The sequence below is a fragment of the Rissa tridactyla genome, chromosome 16, assembly GCF_028500815.1.
Source record: "Rissa tridactyla isolate bRisTri1 chromosome 16, bRisTri1.patW.cur.20221130, whole genome shotgun sequence".
NCBI classification, from domain to species: domain Eukaryota; kingdom Metazoa; phylum Chordata; class Aves; order Charadriiformes; family Laridae; genus Rissa; species Rissa tridactyla.
In genome coordinates, this window is record NC_071481.1 from 4,941,296 (window position 1) to 4,961,601 (window position 20,306).

General features: G+C 44.5%; 1 protein-coding gene across 3 annotated transcripts in view; it reads right to left on the bottom strand.

Annotated features, from left to right (window-relative positions):
* The window catches only part of TMEM201 (transmembrane protein 201), a 33,019-nt gene extending 12,727 nt beyond the window's left edge, over window positions 1–20,292 (bottom strand). The window contains exons 1-7 of one of the 3 annotated variants that reach the window (XM_054222162.1): window positions 19,142–20,292; window positions 16,757–16,880; window positions 10,066–10,186; window positions 9,233–9,427; window positions 7,221–7,397; window positions 6,222–6,613; window positions 5,532–5,735 (exon numbers count right to left, since the gene is read on the bottom strand). In XM_054222162.1, coding sequence (XP_054078137.1) covers window positions 5,532–5,735; window positions 6,222–6,613; window positions 7,221–7,397; window positions 9,233–9,391 — 932 coding nt within the window. In that variant the 5' untranslated portion in view covers window positions 9,392–9,427; window positions 10,066–10,186; window positions 16,757–16,880; window positions 19,142–20,292. Of the gene's footprint in view, window positions 1–5,531; window positions 5,736–6,221; window positions 6,614–7,220; window positions 7,398–9,232; window positions 9,428–10,065; window positions 10,187–15,738; window positions 16,113–16,756; window positions 16,881–19,141 lie in introns of those variants that run through there. The other 2 variants (XM_054222160.1, XM_054222159.1) reach the window with 2 other exon arrangements.
* Between the last annotated feature and the right edge of the window lie 14 nt (window positions 20,293–20,306).

Consider the following 20,306-nt stretch of genomic DNA (forward strand, 5'->3'; position numbering starts at 1 on the left):
ACATCAAGACATACATTCTATAGTATCTAAGCATGATTATTAGCTTCACATAATTTCAGCGTACTTGAAAAATATTCATAAAGCCAAAATAAAACACCACTACACCATTTTAATATTCCCCTTGTGTCCTCACCCTTTGACACACCCAAGCTCAGTTCACTAGGGCATGCAAAGCACAGACGTACAAAAAGAGAAGTTAATGGAAAGAATGGGATACAAATATAGCGTATTTAGAGTTGTAAAGGGCCACAAAGGCTTCAGTTAGCATGCACTGATGTCAGTCAGGGCTTCAGGAAGACCAGAAGTAGCAGCAGAGACACTTACTTGGTTGCTAGCTCTGGGTTCTCCCTCACCCCGCTATAGTCTGCAGAGTTGCTCAGAAATTTAAGAGTGCGGCCCAAACATCCTCTTATTCCCAGCCACACTCACCGGTGGCAAATGAAGGAGAAAAGCACTGGCCTGGCAGACATCCAGGCACTGCTGTCCCAAGCTGCAGCTGTGTCAGTTCCACTGAAGCAGGGCAACACAGTGTTGTCAAAAATCTCAGCCAGGGAAAGGCACTTAAAGAACCCACATCGGCCCCTTTACACATCCAGCTCTGCTGAGCAGGGTACAAGATGCTTTTGAGTTGGCAGATCAGGCATGGCCGCTGTGAGAGCCAGAGTCAGCCACTTTGGGTCAGAGCATGTTTGATTTCAAGTGACACACAAATCCCTCACCACCTCAGCTCCACTCTGTAGTACCATCCTCTGGTCCAGACACCAACACAGGGCCAGCGTAAAAAAGTAGCACCTGACATTAGAGGGTTTTGGGCTAAAATCCTCTAATACTGTTGAGTTAAGATGTTTGCATGCTCTGGCCTGCATGTCTAGAAGAATCCTCAAGCAACAAAGCTGCATCTGGTGACCACAGGTTACCATGTGTTCCTCTGTGGCCTGAGATAAGAGCCCAGCTAAGTGAAAACAAGAAGCTCAAAGCACTGATCAAGTGGTTCTGGAGATTTTTGTGTCAGCCGTGTTAGTTATCAGCCCTTTGTTAGCTATTATCCCCCTCAGCAGAAGGAAACGTAGACACACGTGTCATACAGAATAGCACCTCAGCTTCACGAAGATGGTAGCACTGTGCTTGGATGTTGGACTAGCACCAAAATACCTGAGCTGGAAGCACACGTTTCCTTCTGCTGAAGTCACTGTGGGGGATGCCACTAAGCAGAATTAGATGGCACATCTAATTGCTGAGCTATTTCCTAACCGAACCTCAAGTAAAAAATGCAAAGTTGGCAAAGCACCTTCCTTAGAGAACCTACAGCATGGCATTGCGTTTCGAATAATCTATTTGGCATTGAAATTAGGTATTGCAGGAACAGTCTCAGTAAAGGCAGTGGTGGCTCAACTATTTTTTTTCCAGAAATAATCAACAATAAAATACTGATAACTGATCTTTTCAGGCCTAATTGTCTAAGGAGACACAATTGGTACAAATGAAATGCTAGCAGTTTATAAATCAAAACGCCTCTGAAAAAAACCCACCACCTTTTTCCTCCTTTTATCCCTCTCCTGCCAAAGATCAATCAATCTCTACCAGCAGCAAAAGCATGCGAGACAAAGCATGTGAGAAAAGCAGAAACAGAGGAGACTGTCAGCATCAGAGTTTCTAGAAGACAAAAAATCGAATTGATGCAAGTTTGTTTTTGAGGCTCTGAGGTTTTTTGTTGTTTTTAGAAGCAGCAGCACAGACATGCTGAGGCAACCAAGAAGTGGGAAAATAAGCTGACACCTGAGCAAAGACAAAAGCTTCTTTGGCATTAAAACTGAACCACACTTCACTATCTGTTTTGTTATTTGGTTTTGCCTTTGAAATTTTTTCCAATTATGAGTCCAAAAGTTCTTCAATTATAAGTTGTGGACAAAGCACCACAGAGACCAGGGCTTCAATTGTACAGCTCGGCCATAAAATTAAGTAGCTTTCTGATGTTCTGACAGATAACATTAGTGCAACTTGTAAATATACTTCATTTGTATTAATCTGCATAAAGTTACGACAAATGGATTTCTTGCTTGCATGTCAATTGCAGTTAACGTATCTCCCAGATGAAAAGATTTTAAACTCTTTCAGTATAGATTTGCGCTTGCTGTTCAAACAGAGCTAAAATGTTTCTTAACAGTATTATTCAGGCTTCACAGTGCAAACCCCGCTTCTTCCCACAGTTTTACCAACTGCCTGTTCCTGCTATCTAGCGTGCATCCTCCCCAACCCATCCCAGTACTGCACAGGAAAAAAGAAAAAGAGAATAAAAGAAAAGGTCAGGCACAGGAAAACAACGTAACACTTAACAGCAAAACATCATAAAAGGCACCAGACCCCAGGGGGCTCAAAGCCAGGGCATGTTTAAATTGCTAAAAAGACGCGGGGGGGAAACAGCTGCTCAGAAGAGATAGGAGACCACATGAAATAGGACACAGTGAAACTTCATACAGCCTTGACTTTCAGCTCCTGAAAGAAAGACATTTGAAGAGGCTGACAAGTACCTTTAGAGGCTGCCACTTAAGAGTTTCCTTGCTACTGGGCAAGAATATTTGTACAGATTAATTTTATTCTTATTAAAAAAAGGAAGGATACTGCCATCAGAAATCAGGTGTGACATTACCACGACCATCCCCACATTTGGGCATACTTGACAGCAGAGCAGCAAGAGGAACTGCTCTCCTCTGCCACACTCCTCTGCCACACCAGGTGGTCCCAAGGTCATGGGCTAGAAGATAGCAGGAACTTTCGATCCAACTTCTATAGGTAAGTGCAGAAGACAATCAGAGCTAAATAGAAACATCAGTCTCCTACATTTAACTTTATGGGGAAAACTTGAAAGTACTGAAGCAGGAAGAACAGAGGCAGGAAGAAAAGGAAAAAAAAAAAAGGCAGCTAGATGTCTTATTTCACTTAATGGACATAACAGCTCCAGGTTTCCTGGGTCTTCTGCGCAGCTTGTTTAGAGAATGGCAGAACTGGCACTGGATTGGGTTCCCCCCTGGTTTGTTATTTTCCCTGCCACTTCTGACCTTTCACCAGCTTACTGCTGTCTCTCTCAGCATTGCTCCCTGCTCCAACAGGCTGACGGGTACAGAAAAAAGACTGGATTTTTAAGGAACGTTTCCTACCAAATCTCGTAACAGAGAGTAGGAAAGAGGTGCCACAGTGATTGTGAAAATCTAACCCAGCACTGAGGACACTGCACACTTCTCCTGGCTTTTTTTCCCCTTTTGATGAAGTGACATGGCTTCTTGTAGCATTTACTTTGAAACAGTCCTCTAAATGCAATAAAGTGTCCCAGTGGAAAATGGGACATAATGGTTATTATTTAACATTTTCAAAGTCTGAGACTGGAACAAGAAACAACCTGGGACTGTGAGCTGGAAGACAAACCTTTTGGGTCAGAATTGATAAACGATGGGAACACGGAAGAGTAGAACCAGATTTGCAGATGCTGGACTCCTTTGGCGGACAAGTAAGTAACCAGCCCTCAGAGTAGCATCGTTCACAAGCACCAGAATGGAGAAAGGCGTTCTGTTTGCTTGGAGGTGGATATTGCAGTTATCTGAAGGCACTGGAAAAAAGTTCCACAGGAGAGCACATATGGGAAGCAGGTTTGTGTGTCCCCTTCTCATGCCGGTGGTTAGGTTACAGGCACACGGTCCTTCAGCCAGGAGCTGCACCTTCCCACGACACACTCAGCTTGGCTTAATATATAACAATAACAGAGCCTTTGTTAGTGCTACCTTGCTGCTTTCGCAACTAATACCAGTTTGAATAGCAGTAACTATGAAAAGCTATAAAATATCTTTTGTCTCCTTTAAAAAAGCTTCCAAAAGCTTCTATAATTTCACCAGCATCTGCAGTAGCCAGTAGTGTCTGAATCTTTCAGCAGGAACTGCAAATAATTTATAGTCAGACCTCCATTCTGATTATTTTAGAGTTTACACACAGGAAGATCAAGACACCCAATTAACTTCTATCAGACTATTAGTGTGGCAAGTTCCATTGTGCTACTCTGAACAGAATAAAATAGCAGATCTTCTGTAACAATGCTATTTCCTCTTGAAAGACCCAAATCTGGATGAGAAATTCAGTGGAGTGCCATGCAAAAAACAGTGCAGGATAATCAGATTGCTTATCCTAAGAGGCCCCAGAGCAAGTTAATCCTACAAAAACCCAAGCAGCTGAAAGCTCCTTCCTCCCCACACAGTAACATCCAGTCATCCCAACTTTCAGTGGAGGACTGCCAGGCACCCAATTCAAAGTCACCACTTCCAGACCACTTCCTTCAGCAGCATTAGTGCCAGACTTTAAAAAAGAACCTCTCCAAGTAAAAAGAAAAATACCATGCGGTCCTACAGTAGAGGCTCCTACCCCTTCCTATAGCACATCCTTCCAATCTGTGTTCTCAACGATAAGGAAAACGGTGACTGAATTAAGTAGTGATGTACAATGAAAGCCGTCCACATACCACAGCATATGGTTGTTCATCCCATATTTCTTCTCTTTCTAAGGCTACAGGATTGGAGGAACATATGCATTTTTATCCAGTTGTGGTGTTATACAGATGCTCCTTGGGGGAGGTGGGTGGGTAAAACCGAAGAAAACCAGCATAGAAAGCAACAGCCACCAGTAGATTTGAAAATTTAGCCTAAAACAGCTGAATACCTTCATATATTCAAATTAAGACAACCTGAGCTACATAACCTTCTAAAGCACCCTTTTAAATAAATTATTGAAGTTCCAGTCAAAAGCACTTAAGGACACCTCTCCATTTAGGTGTCATTTGGAGTCTCCATTAGGAGTCATAGGAGAATGGCAGAGCAAGAGAACATGCAGTTAACTGATGATGCACAGTGGAAGGCGAGAAGAACCAGGTTATGGACTACATGTGTCCCCTCCTCCCATGCCTGTACACCATGCAGTGTTTCTACAGCACACGGTACGAGGACTTGGAATCCAGAGGCAAGTTCCCATCAGTTCGAAATTAAAATGACCAGCACCATTAGAAAACTGAAGGTGGCCTGGGCCCCATGGAGGATCAAGGCAGAGGATTCCTCTGTGACTGGCTAAGGATGGACAGGAGAAGCCAGAACCTCTTTGGCTGGAGGAGCAGAATGGGGAGGAGGCGGCTGCATTTATGGAGCAGTTTGTGAAGCAGCTGCTGGAAGAATTGGCTTTGGGGAGGTTGGATATTTGCACTGCTGACGTAGGATTCAGGAGGAAAGGAGAATGGAGGCAGCAGGAGTAGCTTCCTTTGCTAGCACCAGCAGTGGAAATGCTCCAAGCAGCTAGCACAGTGGGAAGCAAGGATGGGGGGGGAGGGAAAGGAGAAAAAAATATATATATAAAGGAAGAAGAGATCTTCACTGCTTATCTAATTAAAAAAAAAAAAAAAAAGAGGAAAGGAAAATAAAAAGAGGAGAGAGAAGCACCAGTCGCAAAGAGTTCACAAGGCTTTTTTTTCCTCCTTCCCCCAGCGTCACTGCTCTGGCTCTGACCTTCGGGGCCGGTATCTCCGATGGCCCGTTGATTTCCGCGTGGCCACTGCTGCAGTGAAGCCCACCAAGCAGCACAAGGATGTGGTGCCAAATTTAGCTGTGTCTAGCCAGGTGGGTGTTTCCGTCTTCAGGTACCTCTCAGCTAAATGCAGACTCATCACTACGAACCACAAGACTGAAGCAAACGCATCAATTCTCCGGAGCCTGTAATGCCAAAAAGAAACCCAACAAGACACAAGGTAAGAGTTTTAACACCAGCAAAGCCCCTTGGTCCTGAGAAAGGAGAGGGAAGGTGGGGAAAAGGTGGGAAGGGTACAGAGAGTGAGCAGGCTATGTACTATATCTTACTACGGTTATATCATCTGCAGTCCTTGCCACTGCTGTGTAAGAACCTGAATCAATAAGTTCCATTCTCTACCAGATTACAGAGCTGCATGGGGAGCTTTTCATTCACAGTAATTCAAACTTAAATTGAATGAACCAAGGCACAGACCCAAAGCAAGCTCTGCTGTCTCCATCCAGCCGGCAGGCAACCCAAAGAACAGGGAAAACTGTGTCACCCAGTACACCCAGTACACCCAGTACTTCTGGCAACTTTTACCCCCAGCCCACTGAGTTAAGACAGGGCAAAAGACCTCCAACATTATGCAGTTTTCCTTTAAGCAAAACAGAACAAAAGAGCACACCCACCTGATCCGCCCAGCTAAGAACATGGCCAACAGGCAGGTGAACAGCCCAAGGACAGCAACTGCCATCTGGTGATTCTTCCCGTAAGCCCATGCAGCACTCAGGTTCTCCACCATCTGTTCTGGGAGCAGGCGGAGCAGCTCCCGCCAGCCTGCCGTGGTCACAGAAGTGTCATTTTCCAAGTCTGCACGTGAACTCATGCCAGTCCTGTTCTGAATGGACGCTGGACCAGAGGAGACGGGAGCAGGAACTGCTGCACTGAGTGAGAAGGGGTCGCCTGACCCATACAAGGCCATCAGAACCAGGAACGCGCAGCTGATGAAGGCCAAGAACCGCAGAAATATCACCTGAGCTGGTGTGGTTATGGAAGCAGAAGAGGAGGATGAACATAAATTCTGCAGAGGAAGGGAGAAACACCTTGTCAGAAGCTGAATGAACTGTAGTAAGGTTTTGAAACGGTGCTTTATGAAATACTTCCAGACTGTGTGGTTTACTGCTCATGTCCTTTTAAGGCTGACACCACATGGGATGTTGTAGACTAGCAAAGTGCAACAGCAGAGCTGTGAGCAGAAGCCAAGATCAGGCAGGGCAGTGAGACAAAGAGAAGGTCATAAATCACTTCCCATCATTCTTTCCCCCCCTCCCCTCCGCCTGTATTCTGTAGTTCCCTGCACTGTACTTATAAATGATTTTCCTCACTATACTCAAAACCCTATCTCCCCTTTTCTGCCTTTCCCACTATTTTTCTTTCACTCTGTTCCTATTAGACTTACCTTCTGGCAATTGCGCTGAATGACACTAGCAAGAGGAAAACCTCAAACTAACATCAGAAGCATCTGTGGCAACTACCATATGCTCTTCTAAACTTCTACCATGCAGCCAAGCTCCCAGTTAGAGCACCCCAAGGCCGCTGCCTACCCTTCCCAGCAGTAAACCCAGGTGCAGAGGTACCTTATTCTGTGCACTTCCCCCTAAATTCCCTCATGTTCTCCCACCATGTACCTGAGTATAGGTCTTGTCTGTCTCACGGCGTTTGAAATGGTGGCTGAGCAGCAGCGCCCGGAGCTGCCGATTCTGATGTTTGATGTAGTACTCCACAGCAGCCTGGCACGGACGGCACAGCTTGTAGGTCTGCTCCAGGTGGTGCTTATACACCTCAATCTCCTCATCATATTTGCCCTGGTGAGAGGAGAGGAAAGGTAGGTGAGAACTGCAGGTCCCTCACCAGTTATTGTGCTTGTTACTGACATGTGAGCAAGGCCTGCTTCCAGTCTCCATAGAAAAAGCCCCCTGAAACCAGGCCTCAACAGTGACCAAGCTGGAGGCCAGCAGTACAACCAACTTTGGATACAGCTGACCCAGTCGCCATGTCCCAGAAGTGACAAAACAGCCCTTGGAGAAGGCTTCTGTGGCCCAATTTCAGGATGTTGAATTTCTGTGACCCGATTTTGCTGTCTTTGTCGAGACCTTATGAACTCAACAAGGAAGATGAGACAAAAAAACTAGAATTGCTCTTCCCCTCCTCAAATGAGGGGACACAAAAGACCTGTTGTCCCTTCACACCACAGTGCCACAGAAAGAGACAAACTTCCGAAACTTAGCCTTAGCCTCAAACGCTGTCACTGTCTGAAGGTCCTGGTGAGATAAACTCCATAAATCATTAACAGTACTTGTAAAAACAGACAGCAGGTAGGCCCAAAGGCACGTTTTTCTACATCACTACAGTGGAGACACCACTTATCGCAGAGGATCCTGAGGCTCTTCCATCTCCACTCCCAGTCTCTATCACGATTCTTGTACCAAAAGAATACAGCTGAAAGCATGCAGCTTCTTTGGGAGAGGGAAGTAGAAAGATGCATTGTAGCTGTCTGAGGGCTTGCTGCAGCAGAGTCACCCCTTACTGGACAGGCCAGCAATGCTGAGAGAGGCCACTGCTGTCACTGACATACATTTCTAACCATGCTGGATAACACAGTCACATGTTTCTTAACTGGCACAGACACTGCAGTTCACTGAATGCATAAAAAGGGGCCAAAGGCTGGCATTACTTGAGCAAGTGGATAGGTCTGCAAGAGGCAGGGAACTGGAAATAAAGCTGAGAAAAGGGAATCAGCCAAAGATGTTCTCATTAAGCACAATCAAATTTAAATCTGTTCCCTGGGAGTCATCCTGATTAAGCTCGTTACAATTACACAAAGCAGACCGGATTAGGCAACTCAGAAGATAAATGCATCCCACTACAGGGCAGTTTTATGACCCCAAGGCTTGACCATGGTTGAAAGCTAAGGAGTACAGCACTAAATTCTCTGCATAGAACTTTGGGGAGCCATAAACTGTGAAGGAGAAACCCCACTATCCTATTCCCCATGCACATTAATTAATGGGAAGGCCAAGAAGTTGCTCAGCAGGAAATCCTGCTGCTGTAACTATAAAATCCCTTTGCCTTCCTAGGCACCAGGGAGGATTATGTAGCTGCACAGGATTCCTCTCCCACTCCACTAGTAAAAACAGAGCAGCACAACCAAGGCCTCAGGAAAAACAAAACATATTAAGGCTTCAAGGTGACTAGTGGTCTGTTGTGCCTACCAGGTCCTGTAACCTCAGCTGGGTCAATGGTAAGTACTGGAGTTGTAAGTCGATTTCAGCAATGTGCATGTTTGGTTTTGGGCTCAAGCTTCAACTTCCAGTGTCCATCTAGAACAGGTCATTACATTCTAACTTTGGAGTAGGATCAGGTAAATTTGCAACACTAATCAGTAATCTCCTCTGCGCTGGAGTGCCACACAGTGCTTCTGAAGACTACTGCAGCATCATTCCACAGCATACTGAAAAATTCCTCTCTCTCCTGCATACTAGGCTGCAGCATGGTACCATTTGCAAAGCCAGACAAAATAAATTATTATAGAGCAAATTAATTGGAGCAGGAAATCGACAGTGTGGGAATAGCAAATACATGCATGGGAATGCCTTGGACAAACATTCTCCTGTGATGCCAGTCCTTAATGAACGCTTACCTCCTCCCTTGGCGAGAACGAAGCCAGCTGTTTGATCTTCATGGTTTGATGATTGTTGCATTTCTTGCAAAGCAGAATTTGGCTGCTCACCCACTGTTGTGGTTTGGTAGGATCACAGAAAGTCGTAGCACCTGACACAACATGGTTAAGGTGTTCCATGTACTGAGCAGGGATGGGCTTGTTGTAGTCTCCATTCTGACAAGAAGAAAAAGGGAGGCACAAAGGAAAGCAAACATGAGATCATAAAATCAAAGCTAACTATCCTCTGATTGACAACAAGATTCCCTAAACTCTGCCAGGAGCTCTGCACTCCATGCATTCACCTATGTAACAAAAGAAATCAGTAAAAAAAAAAAAGAGACAAAATGCTTCAAATCTCCCCCATCCACTGTTCTTTACACCTATTGCAAGCAATTGGTGGTGGTGGATTTTGGCTTAAGACTGGCTTTGTTATTTAATACCCTAAATAAAGCAATTTAGCTGTTCCAAAATACAAAACCAAAGAAGAATTGTTCCATATATTAAAAAAAGATTCTTAAGAGATATTGGTGAAAATGTCAAGGCCCTTTTTGCCCTTTGAAGCAAGAGAGGAAAATTTGTCTCTCAGTCTATGTCAGCACATCCCGGTACACATGGATTCTTTCTCAAGTTTGATCAAGTGATCAGCTGCTGAGTTCACAGGTGCTCAGCACGAGCTGCCAGCTGTCAGACTGCTGGATATTCATCTGCACTGGGCTTCTATCATCTGAAATGAGGAGCACAGTTTTCCTGCACGTGCTGTTCCACAGGGCATGCACCTTTCCAGCCACCCTTCAAGCAATCTGTCACAGTACCTCTTGGAACCCGTTGTACTGCTCACAGTTGGGACAATCCCAGCAGTTGCGATTCCCATATGGCACTACCGTGTCCTGATTGCAGAACCAGCAGTTCACTGTCACGTGTGTGGGCTTCTTCCTGTTAGGAAAGGAAACGTGTCAGGCATAAGCACTGAATTCAGATGATGTAGAGGAAAGCAATGTCTTTCAAAGAGGAAAATGCAAGAGAGGCTGGAATAACAATCAATCTTCCCATTCAGTATGTTTAACAATATGACTCAGAGTAGGCATTTTAGCAATGAAAAGATGGACTATTAAAGTAGAAATAAATTCTGCTTGATGCTCCTATCTCTTTGTGCTACTACCATGGACATGCCAGACCTTTAATATCAACCTTGTGAATAATCCCCTTCACTGTTTTTCAGAGGTGTATTTGTGCATGCAAGTCCTCTCCATAATCAGCAGTGTTAATACACGTGAAGGGTGCAGTTTGCTGCGTAATACACAGGATTCTGGGAAACATAAGTTACGACCCACAAGAACTGCATACGATGGTACTCAGAACCTAGGAAATATGCTCATGCATACAGTTTTGTTTGCCCTGCTTTCTACATATTTTTTTCAAAGACAAGGGCATATCAAATTATCCCAAGTTCAGGCACGGTAAATATCTGTTTCTTGATAGCTTTAGGATACATAAGAAGGAACTGAAGAATCAACATGTCTTCCCCAGTTTTTATGCACTGGAAGTGAAGAGACAAAGACTAATGACCTGCATCCATGAGCCCCTTGTTTTTTAAAACAATCCTGTTAAAACAACAGTCACTACAAGAGAAACAGCTGTGATGTGGCCCCATTGCAACAGGTTGTGAGAGATGTTTGAGCAAAGAACTTCAGTGGCCTGAAGTTGCCTGATAACGGAGGTCTGCATTTGTCTTGAAACTCGGCGCAATATCCATGACAAAGCTTCCTGGCAGGTCATGGCGACACAGCCCAGCTGCCTAGGTTTATCAGAACCAGTCCTAGTCTCACCTCCAAGGGAGGGCAGCTGTTCAGGCAAAGCCCAGGCAGGGACTGGCTATGGCAGCTATGAGGACAGATGGACCCAGCTGCCACCAGCCCTGTTTGCTGCTGAACTTCACCAAGCAATCAGTGTGCCTGCTGCTGGACAACTTCTAAAGCAGCAGTGAGAGCAGCTGAGCAGGGAGGCTCAGAGAGGGCCTGGAAAACAAATAACAGTAGGCAAAGTGCTCACCAGTTGAGAGCAACTTCTCTTCCTCCTGCTCGAGGAAATGTTCTCTGCTGCTACAATATTCTATAGCAAAACATCTTCTGAATGCTGCACAAATATTGTCTGGCATCCTGCAACCAAACGGGCAGGTGGTTCTCCCCTTAGTTAAGCTGGCTTCTGTCTCAGCCATCACCTTTGAAGCAGGATGCCTACAATTCCCCACTCCCATTTCCATAGACCACGTCTTGAAATTTGGTTCACAAAATATCAAACCCTCAAGTGATGCTTGGGCCTCGTGTTTAAGTACTAATGACGAGGATAAGCTTGAAATGAAGCACCAGAAAGAAGCCTAAAGAGCCAGAATGCACAGAGGATTCCCTGACAGATGCTGAAAGAAAATGGCTGGAGCTACTAGGGTGACACATTCTCATCTCAAAATAGATGCCTACACCCACACCCTTCTCAAAATGAATATTCACTGCTCAACTTTCTTCATTGCCAAGGGGGCTCAAAACAGTAAGTGATCCGAGTTAAAAATACCACCATTGAAACTGACAGGAAAAAAAAGTTTAATCCAGACGCAAATCTAGGTTGCTGGTCCAAGTTATCCATGAGCTACCACTCTCCAAAAGCCACGCAAGCCACATGTCAAAACAGCCACATGAAGGATGGACAGCAACACCTGTTGGAGCTAGTTTCATCTCACTATCACAGGTGTCATAGCTATGAAAATACAACGCATAGGCTTCAGCATGCTAACCACCAAAATACAAATCCTACTGCACCTTGAGCATAGACTTCGACAGAAAGCACAACTGAAACTCCATCCTCTGATGCAGGTTATTGCACAGGACCCAGGTACTACAGAAATTGCTACAATCCCACCCTAATGCCGCTGTGGCACCATCCTCTGGCACCCACGGAAATTAGGCACACCACACTTCGGTCATTACCTACCTACAAGTCTCTTAACTTCCATGGCATGACAGAGTAGGTAGAAGCACTAATTTCAAGGATAACACAGAAGTGAAAAACACAGGCCAAAAAATTAGCTATAATTTGCTATAAAGCAAAAGAAGAAACAATGCCAAATGCTATTTGAGAACTTGCTGATATCAGAGACCAAATACTCAAGACCTTTCCATTTCTCACTCTTGAGGCTGAGGAAATGCTACCCAGGGTTAAATAGCAGCCCTTCATTCTCACAATGTATGCAAAAGTCCTGGATTATTTAGGATAAAAAGTAATAATCCTGCTTTTGTGAACCTATAATCTGTTGCCATAGAAATAGGTGCAAAAAAAATCCAACTTCCCAACCTGCTGGATGAAAAAGAAGAAAAAAATAAGGTCATCTGAGGCAAGAACACGTAGGTAGGATGCTAATTTTATAGTAATTGGTCAGGACTTTAAAAACAACAAACAAGTACTGCATTTGGAGAGACTCTCAAATAGAGTTTTAATGACTTTGGAACTACATATACCTTGACTGAATTCAGGCAGCAGCTGAACATAACAAGCTAGAGCACACATTGCTTCTGAAGTCAGACATTCTGTTATGAGAAGACAGACAATGCAAACCCCCATATAAGCATTTGCTGTGTGCTCAATCCCTTGCAAAAGACTAGGCAAATCATCTCTAAAGAGTTTATAATCTAACACTGTATTAACTTTAATTAGCTTCACTGGACAAAGAACCACCCTGCAAAATAAAACCTGAGCAGCAAGAAGTGATTACTTACTGCATTGAGAGATTCTATTAAGAGATGACTTGCTGTGCTAATGCAATATGTAGCCTGCACACCCAAATAAGATAGAAAAAAATTTCCCAGGTTTGGACACATTGTTTTGCAGGTAGATCTGTGCTTAGGACAGAGCCACATCTGATGGCAGTTTGACATAACCAAGCTGCCAAAGCTCCAAAGTATAGAGCGAGCCCCTAGCACAGTATGGTCAGCATGTCTGAGTTAACAGGAGCTCGCCGAACCTCAGAACTCACACTGAACCTGTTTGGCTCACAGTCACGGAAGCTCCTGGGTGCCGGCTCGTAATTCCAAGTTGTGCCTACGACCATCACCTGTCAATAAAGGGGTCTCCCAGTGCAGACCCAACGATAAATCCCATTTTCCAATGTGGGGAAAAAACATTACAGCTGTCTAGATTCCAGCAGTCAAACTACATCATAGATGCATTTGCTCAGAACTAGCAGCTGTGGATGGGGTTGAACATTTAACCACAAGACCGGATTTCTAGTAGTGTCATAAGTAATAATGCAGCCTATCCTTTCCCAAGAGCCAGACTTAGTGTCCTCTTAACAGGGAAAAAGGTGACCAGTGGACCTAGGCAGTGACATAGACCCACAGTCATAACCACCTCCTGTGCTCTCCCCCTCAAAAGCTGTCTTCTATCAAATGGGAGGTAGCAACTTTTAATACTCTGGAGAATACCAGCCATCAGGACAGGGTCCTCCAGAAAAGGTGCCTCTTTTTTGCCACCTCAGTACCTGTGACAGGCTTCTCAACTAAATGAACTAACTGCATGGCAGTTCCCGAGTTCCTACCGGCCTCTTTTAGAGTGAGCCGGTGATGCCTTATTTTGACTTTACTTTTAGAAGGAGCAGCCTCTGCCATCACTGACCCAAAGAGAACCAAGAAAGAGATGCTCATGGGGTACTCTATATTGATACTGACAACAAGTTGTCAGCCGACAATCAGGAGGGGCACAGAAGATGAAGGAAATGTAGCTACAGCTGCTGGTCTGAATTCAGCAACCCGACTTCCAACAATATGTAAAAAACAGGCAGCCAAGCTGTGATCTCAAAGAAAGATCACAAAATACCAGTTTTCCTACCAGGCCCATACTCATAAGATTTAAGGAGTCCCTCTGTATATCTGTACATCAAATCTTTTTTCTCTCTGATACAAAAAGCACAGTCTTAGATGCTGGCACAGTTACAGTAGTGTAACTCCATATATTGAGTTATTGCAGAACTACTTTCCACTAGATTGTTCTGTTCTATTTTATTTTCCTTTCGATAGGGGGTGGTAAAGGCATCTTGCTAGATATCTGAGTGCACTCATGCTGAAAATGGAGCAAAGCAGAGATGTATAACATTAACACCAAAGGCAAAGGAAGTATCATGTCTGTGTTTGGATCAGCCCCTTATAAAGCTGTCCTCTTTGATGACTTTGGAAGATTTTCATTTAACTAAGGCAAAATAAGAAATCAGGTAATTACAGAATAGTATTAAGAAACACAAATATGTAGCCCCAAAGAATTATCAAGGTCACCTCCTGAAAATATTTACAGCCTACCAGCACTTTTCAAGGACTGGGGAAGAAATGCTTTCCATTCCAGAGACCTCTTGATGAACTTGAGCAAAACAAATCCAATCTCTTCCCTCAAAAGACATGTTAGAGTAAACTGGGTCAAAGAAATGCTGCCTGCTCCACCGGGGATTGCTTTAGGCCACTAGTATTTCTTAGCTGTCCTAAATACGCCACAGAAATGCCAAGTCTTGTATATGGGCTAATATACCACAACCGTTTATAGGGTTTTATAAACAGCAAATGCTTTAGGAGCAAACCTTAAGTATTTTGCTGTGGATGCAGAAATATGCTTCTATTTCAAAGTGTAAACTTGACGTGAACCTTAACACGATGAGCCCTCGGGACTGCCTTTTTCTCCAACAGAAGCACCAATAAGTGGGCAGACTCATCAAGTCTGTTCTGTTTTACAGTCTAAAGTGCCTCTTATTCCATATATTCGTACATTCATTTCAAGCTATGCTAGCTTAAAATCTGTCAAATTAAGCTTCACTCCTTTTATGAAATCCGTATCCTGACTTCCCTCCTGATGCTTTTCAAACCTTGTTTCCAACTCATCCGTTTAAATTTCTTCTAAGGTCAGAAACGTTCTGTGCAATTAAGAAACAAACGACCAAATAATTCTGGTCACTAATAACTCTGACTTCCATGCAATCTCCCCAAGTTCCAGCGCTGCACTGACAGCAATATTATTTCTACGGCACTCTCCCACCGTCCCCCCTGCAATCACGCTTCACCTCCAGACCAACCAACACCAGCAGCAAAACATCCTCCCTCCCCGCCTCAAAGAAGGCAGAAAAAACAAAGAGGAAAACCCCGAATTTTCTGTAATAGCGCTAGTAACAACGCCGGCCTCTAGCCCACGGGCGGGAGGAAGGGAGGGAAGCCTCCCCCGTTCCCTCAGCGCAGCTTCCACACCGGCAGCTCCGCGATCTTCCCCTCACACAAAGAGCCGAAGCGATCTGGGGGAATCCTTTACCACACACACGCCTTACCGACACCACCCCGAAGCCGAGAGCCCACGGCTTCCCCGCCGCCCTCCCGCTCCCTCCACCGCCCGCCCAGGCCCTTCCCTCAGGAGCCCTTCCCGCCTCCCCGGAGCCCTCCCCGCCGCCGCGGCCATTGTCCGGCCCTCACCTCCGCGCCATGCGGTAGAGCAGCAGCCCGGCGGCGGCGGCACAGACGGTGACGCCCAGCCCGCCGGCGGGGCAGCGGGCCAGCAGCGCCCCGGCTCCTTCCATGCCGCTCCCCCACAAACGCGGGCCGCCGCCGCCGTCGCTGTGACCTCGGCGGCGGCGCTTTGTACGCGACGAGGCCGGTCCCCCCCCCTTCCCCGTCCCGTTCCTCCCCGTCCCGCTCCCCGCCGCTCCGCCCCTCCGCCGCGGCGGGGGCGGGCGGGCGGGCTGAGTCACGGCGCGGGGAGCGCGGCGTGAAAGGCCGGAGTCGTGCGGCGGAGCCGTGAGTCAGCGCCGCAAAGGCCGAGATCGTGGCCGCGGGGGCGGCCCGCCGGGCTCCCGGCCCTTCCGGGGAGGGAGGGAGGCAGGCCCGTCGTGCCTGGCCCGACGCCGAGTTCAACCAGCTTTTTTTAATTTTTATTTTTTTTTTCTTTCTTTTCCTAAATTTAGAGGCGAGGCTGTCTGCGTTACGAAAGCGGAGAGACCCGAGAAGCCCCGGTGAAGGGCGGCTGCGGCAGCCAGGGACTCGCACTGCTACAGGCCCAAGCCCGCAGAAAGAAAGGCTTTTAAAAAGCCGTCTAAGGGAATCCCCCCCCCCCAGGGCTGCTTGGATGAATGAAAAAACCAGAAACAAGGGGTCTGCAACAAGGCAGAAAGCTGGCAATTAAATTTAACGTACATTTTTGAGGAAAAAGGATGGCTGTTAGGAAAATTATGGGAACAAAACAGGGGCAGAGGAAGAAGAAACAGTTCCAAGAGAACAGGTTCTCTGTTGGGACGTACTTTGCTCCCAAACCACCTAATTCTCTGGGGAGAATGGAAGATCCCTCCAGTTACACAACTGTACCCTCCCTGTGATTGTAGAGCACAGATTTTAGAGCACTTTCCCCAGTAAACCATGTGCTGCAAGTCACATCTGGCTTTAGCCGAGGGATAGCATGGCAAGGGAGCAGTGCGGGGCTGTGTGGGGAGTTTGTTACCTGAGCCATAAGGTGAAGACTGCTGCTTTAGACTTTCCCTCTCTGGATAGACTGATAAACAACACAATTTTGCAGAAAGCCCTCAGGGAGTCGTTCCCAGGTCAGACTTGTTCAGAAGCTCTCCCTAGAAAGCAAAGTAACACCCATTTGTGTTCTGCCCCTCTCAGAACCCAAGGGTGGGATTTACTGGTCTTACACAAGGGGAAGCAGTTGGTGGTTTGACAGTCCTGCCCTGCTTTTACATGAAGGTAAGACTCTCCAAAATATGAGACTGACCCTGCCTTAAATTGTGTAGCTGTTTTCCCAGTTAAAACCAAAAAACCTCTCAGCACAATAGACACAACTGCTTAAAATTCAGGAAAACCGAGTTGTGTCAACATCATGTAAAGAGCCACAAATGGAAAAGTTCTTCATAGACAAATATTTCTATCGGAAGAAAGCTGTACTTCTAAGCTTGTCTTAACTGTGGTTGGGGTCTTAACTGTTCCATTTCTATCTCCACAGATTTAACCATGGAAATTAATTCTATGGAATAACAGTGACTATTTCCTCTTGATAAATGCGGAGGGGACATAATTTTTCCATCTCTCTTCTATTGTTTAGCTCAATTATTTAGGGATTGTTTTATGAGACTAAATGATAGGGAAAGGAGGAAGAACAACCCAGTCATTTGGCACATCAAGCCCTTCTGCAAGTCCTGCAAGACTTCTGTACTCGAGACTTTGTCTATTTTTTCTACAGAAGTCCCTCCCTTCCTGTCAACTGCATCAGTAGTATCAGCCCAACCATAGATGCATTGTTTACCAAAAGTTTCCTCCTTTAAGGAGCTAATGAGGAACTCGTGCAAAACAAGGTGGTGAGAGGCACAATCACAATACAAGCATGTATCACGACAATTAGTAAATGCAGATAATTTTGAGGGATATCAAGGCAACCATGGATACCTAAAGGGAGGCAGTAAATCTTATAGCATAAGGACTTGAGAAGATTAATGTCTCCATCTTCAAATGCCTAACAAATGCTTCCAAAGCTAAATTAGCAACACGAGTAGCTCATACAATTGTAGCACGAGACTGTTTGTAATTTCAATTTAACTGTTAATTTATGAATGGGAACAGACTCAGTGCTAGTAAAGTTAATGGAAACTTTGTGGTCAACTTCAGGTAAGACTGCAGTTTCATCACCTTACTGATAATTAAGCTACAAAGGGTCTAGTAATGAGGCCTAACCCTGGATGAAAACTGCCCACGAAATTCTAATCAGTAAGAAATGTGCCTACCTTCCATGAAACTGACTTTCTGTGGAAGTTGAAGAAGTGGAATGAACAGTGATTTTTTTTCTTTCACAGCCAGAGAAAGGTTGGTTATTTTTCAATTCAGATATCCCTTTGGAAAAAGACTACTACAAATTCTTCCCTCTGGTAATAGGCTTATTCCATATTCAGTGACATCAATGGGATTGCTCAGAGAGCATCACCTAAAAATGTTAACTCTTTACAGGGTTAAGGAATCAAGGGTTAGTGAATTTTAAAAAAATCTAGTAGAGGGAGGAAGGGAGTAAATTATACTAATTCAGAAATTCTATTAGCTCCCAATATAGCTTATTAACCCCCCATCAAATTAAGACTAATTTTTTCAGGGTTGGTAGCAAAGTTTTAAGAACAAAATCAAAAATCCAGCAGAATTCCTGATTTTTTCCATCAGATTTAGGCACAACAAAAGATTGTTCACTGTCTCCTGCTTTCTCTCTTACCAAGTCCCAAACTCCTCAAAAGGCTTTGAGTTCCCTCCCCTCATTCTCAAAAGATATCAGCAGTCTACACATTGGACTAACAATTTAAAAGTGAGCTAGTATACTTTAAGTACAGAAGACTACTAATTTAAGAAAGCAAATCTCACAAAACGTTTCAAAGTAGCAGCACAACTGTCCTAGTTCTCAAAAATAGAAACAGCACTGTATGACAGTTCTGACTCCTATAAAGAGACTAAAGCTTTCGCTGCTCATCGTCTCCGTAAAAAAAAAAGCCATGCCAGTTTTTAGTTACTCAACTGTTTCCTATTTTAGCTTAGGGGTAATGTGATACGTTCTTTTCAGTGAGACATAATAGAAAACAGTTATTTTTGCAGTTTTGCCTCATAATGAGATATACACACATTCTACCCTATTTGCACTACGCTCTTCCATCACATTGATGTCAAATATGACCTCAAGTACCAGTCATCAGCCAGGTTCTAACAAGAACCAACGTGAAAGTTTGAATCCAGTTATCAACCCATTATATTTCTGCAACAAAATAGTAGCCTGAAAACTTTATCTTATAAAAGACAGCCCTACTCACTACTAGGCTGTTTCTTAATGCTTTGCATGACCCTTCCAAGTCCAAACCTCCACTGTATATGGTCCTTGAAGTCAAAGACGTCCATGAACACTTGTTTATGCTCAAGAACCCAACACCTGCTCAAATCATGAGAAGCTCATTGTTCAGTTCAACAGCAGGGAAGACTGAAGCTAGGATCAAATGCTGTAGTGTTTGTCTCAGCTGTCAAAGCAAATGACACTAATGAATAAGAGAGCATAGCAAAGCAAAACACAAATCTACCCATTTGAGTTCTAAAATATTTTATCCTGCACTATCAGTAATTATTCATATACAATATTTTAATCACAAGGTACTGCTGCAATACAAGTGGTAAAGAAACTACTAAAATTAAAAGAATATTCTAATATTTATGAAAGGACTAATCTCAAGTATGCAGGATATTTGATTTATAACTGAAAGGTAAGAACCGTATCACGACTGCTGTTAAAGAACACCCCTTTGATATTGTGTCTTTGAAGGGGAAGGCAGGTATCGTATCTATATGAAATGTGAGAACTGTTCAACAGGCTGCACTAAGCTGGTTAATCCTTATTTTCCTTCAATAAGAAATCAAGTAATGGCATAAAGAAGCTCTTTACATAGGTTGTGGACCTTTTTTGGTGTTAACTCCAGAGACATGTTCATGAGATAACATAGTATCTCATTCCCATCGGAAGCACTGCTCTACAAGGACACAAATCAAGAGGGACAGATTTCTGAATATCGCAAAGCAGAATCCAGAACTGCATTTATAGTCTATAGTGTTTGGGACCTATCTTATCCTCTCTTCTACTCTCCAGACCCCTAGCACTGAAGCATAAGGAAAACATAACACACAAAAAAACTCCAAAAAAAGGCTGAGGTTGGGATACACGACCAGGTTACCGCATCTCCTGGAATTTCCGCAGGGCAGCCAGGCCACAGTCAGACTGTCCTTATGCTCTGTCCTTCACAAAAGCAAAGTCTAAAAGCCAAGTCATGACAGATCTGTTTACACACATAAGCATGTATCCCAAATGCGTAGGTGCATACAGTACTGTAAGTAAATTTTTTACTAAAAGCCTCCCACTATAATATTCCTGCAATATTGCCAGTGTAAGTGGCTTTTCTAAGAGGTTCTGGTGTGCGTATTTCATACCATCAAAATGGAGAAACGTACTACAAGACTGTCCTACTTGGAACACTCCAGGA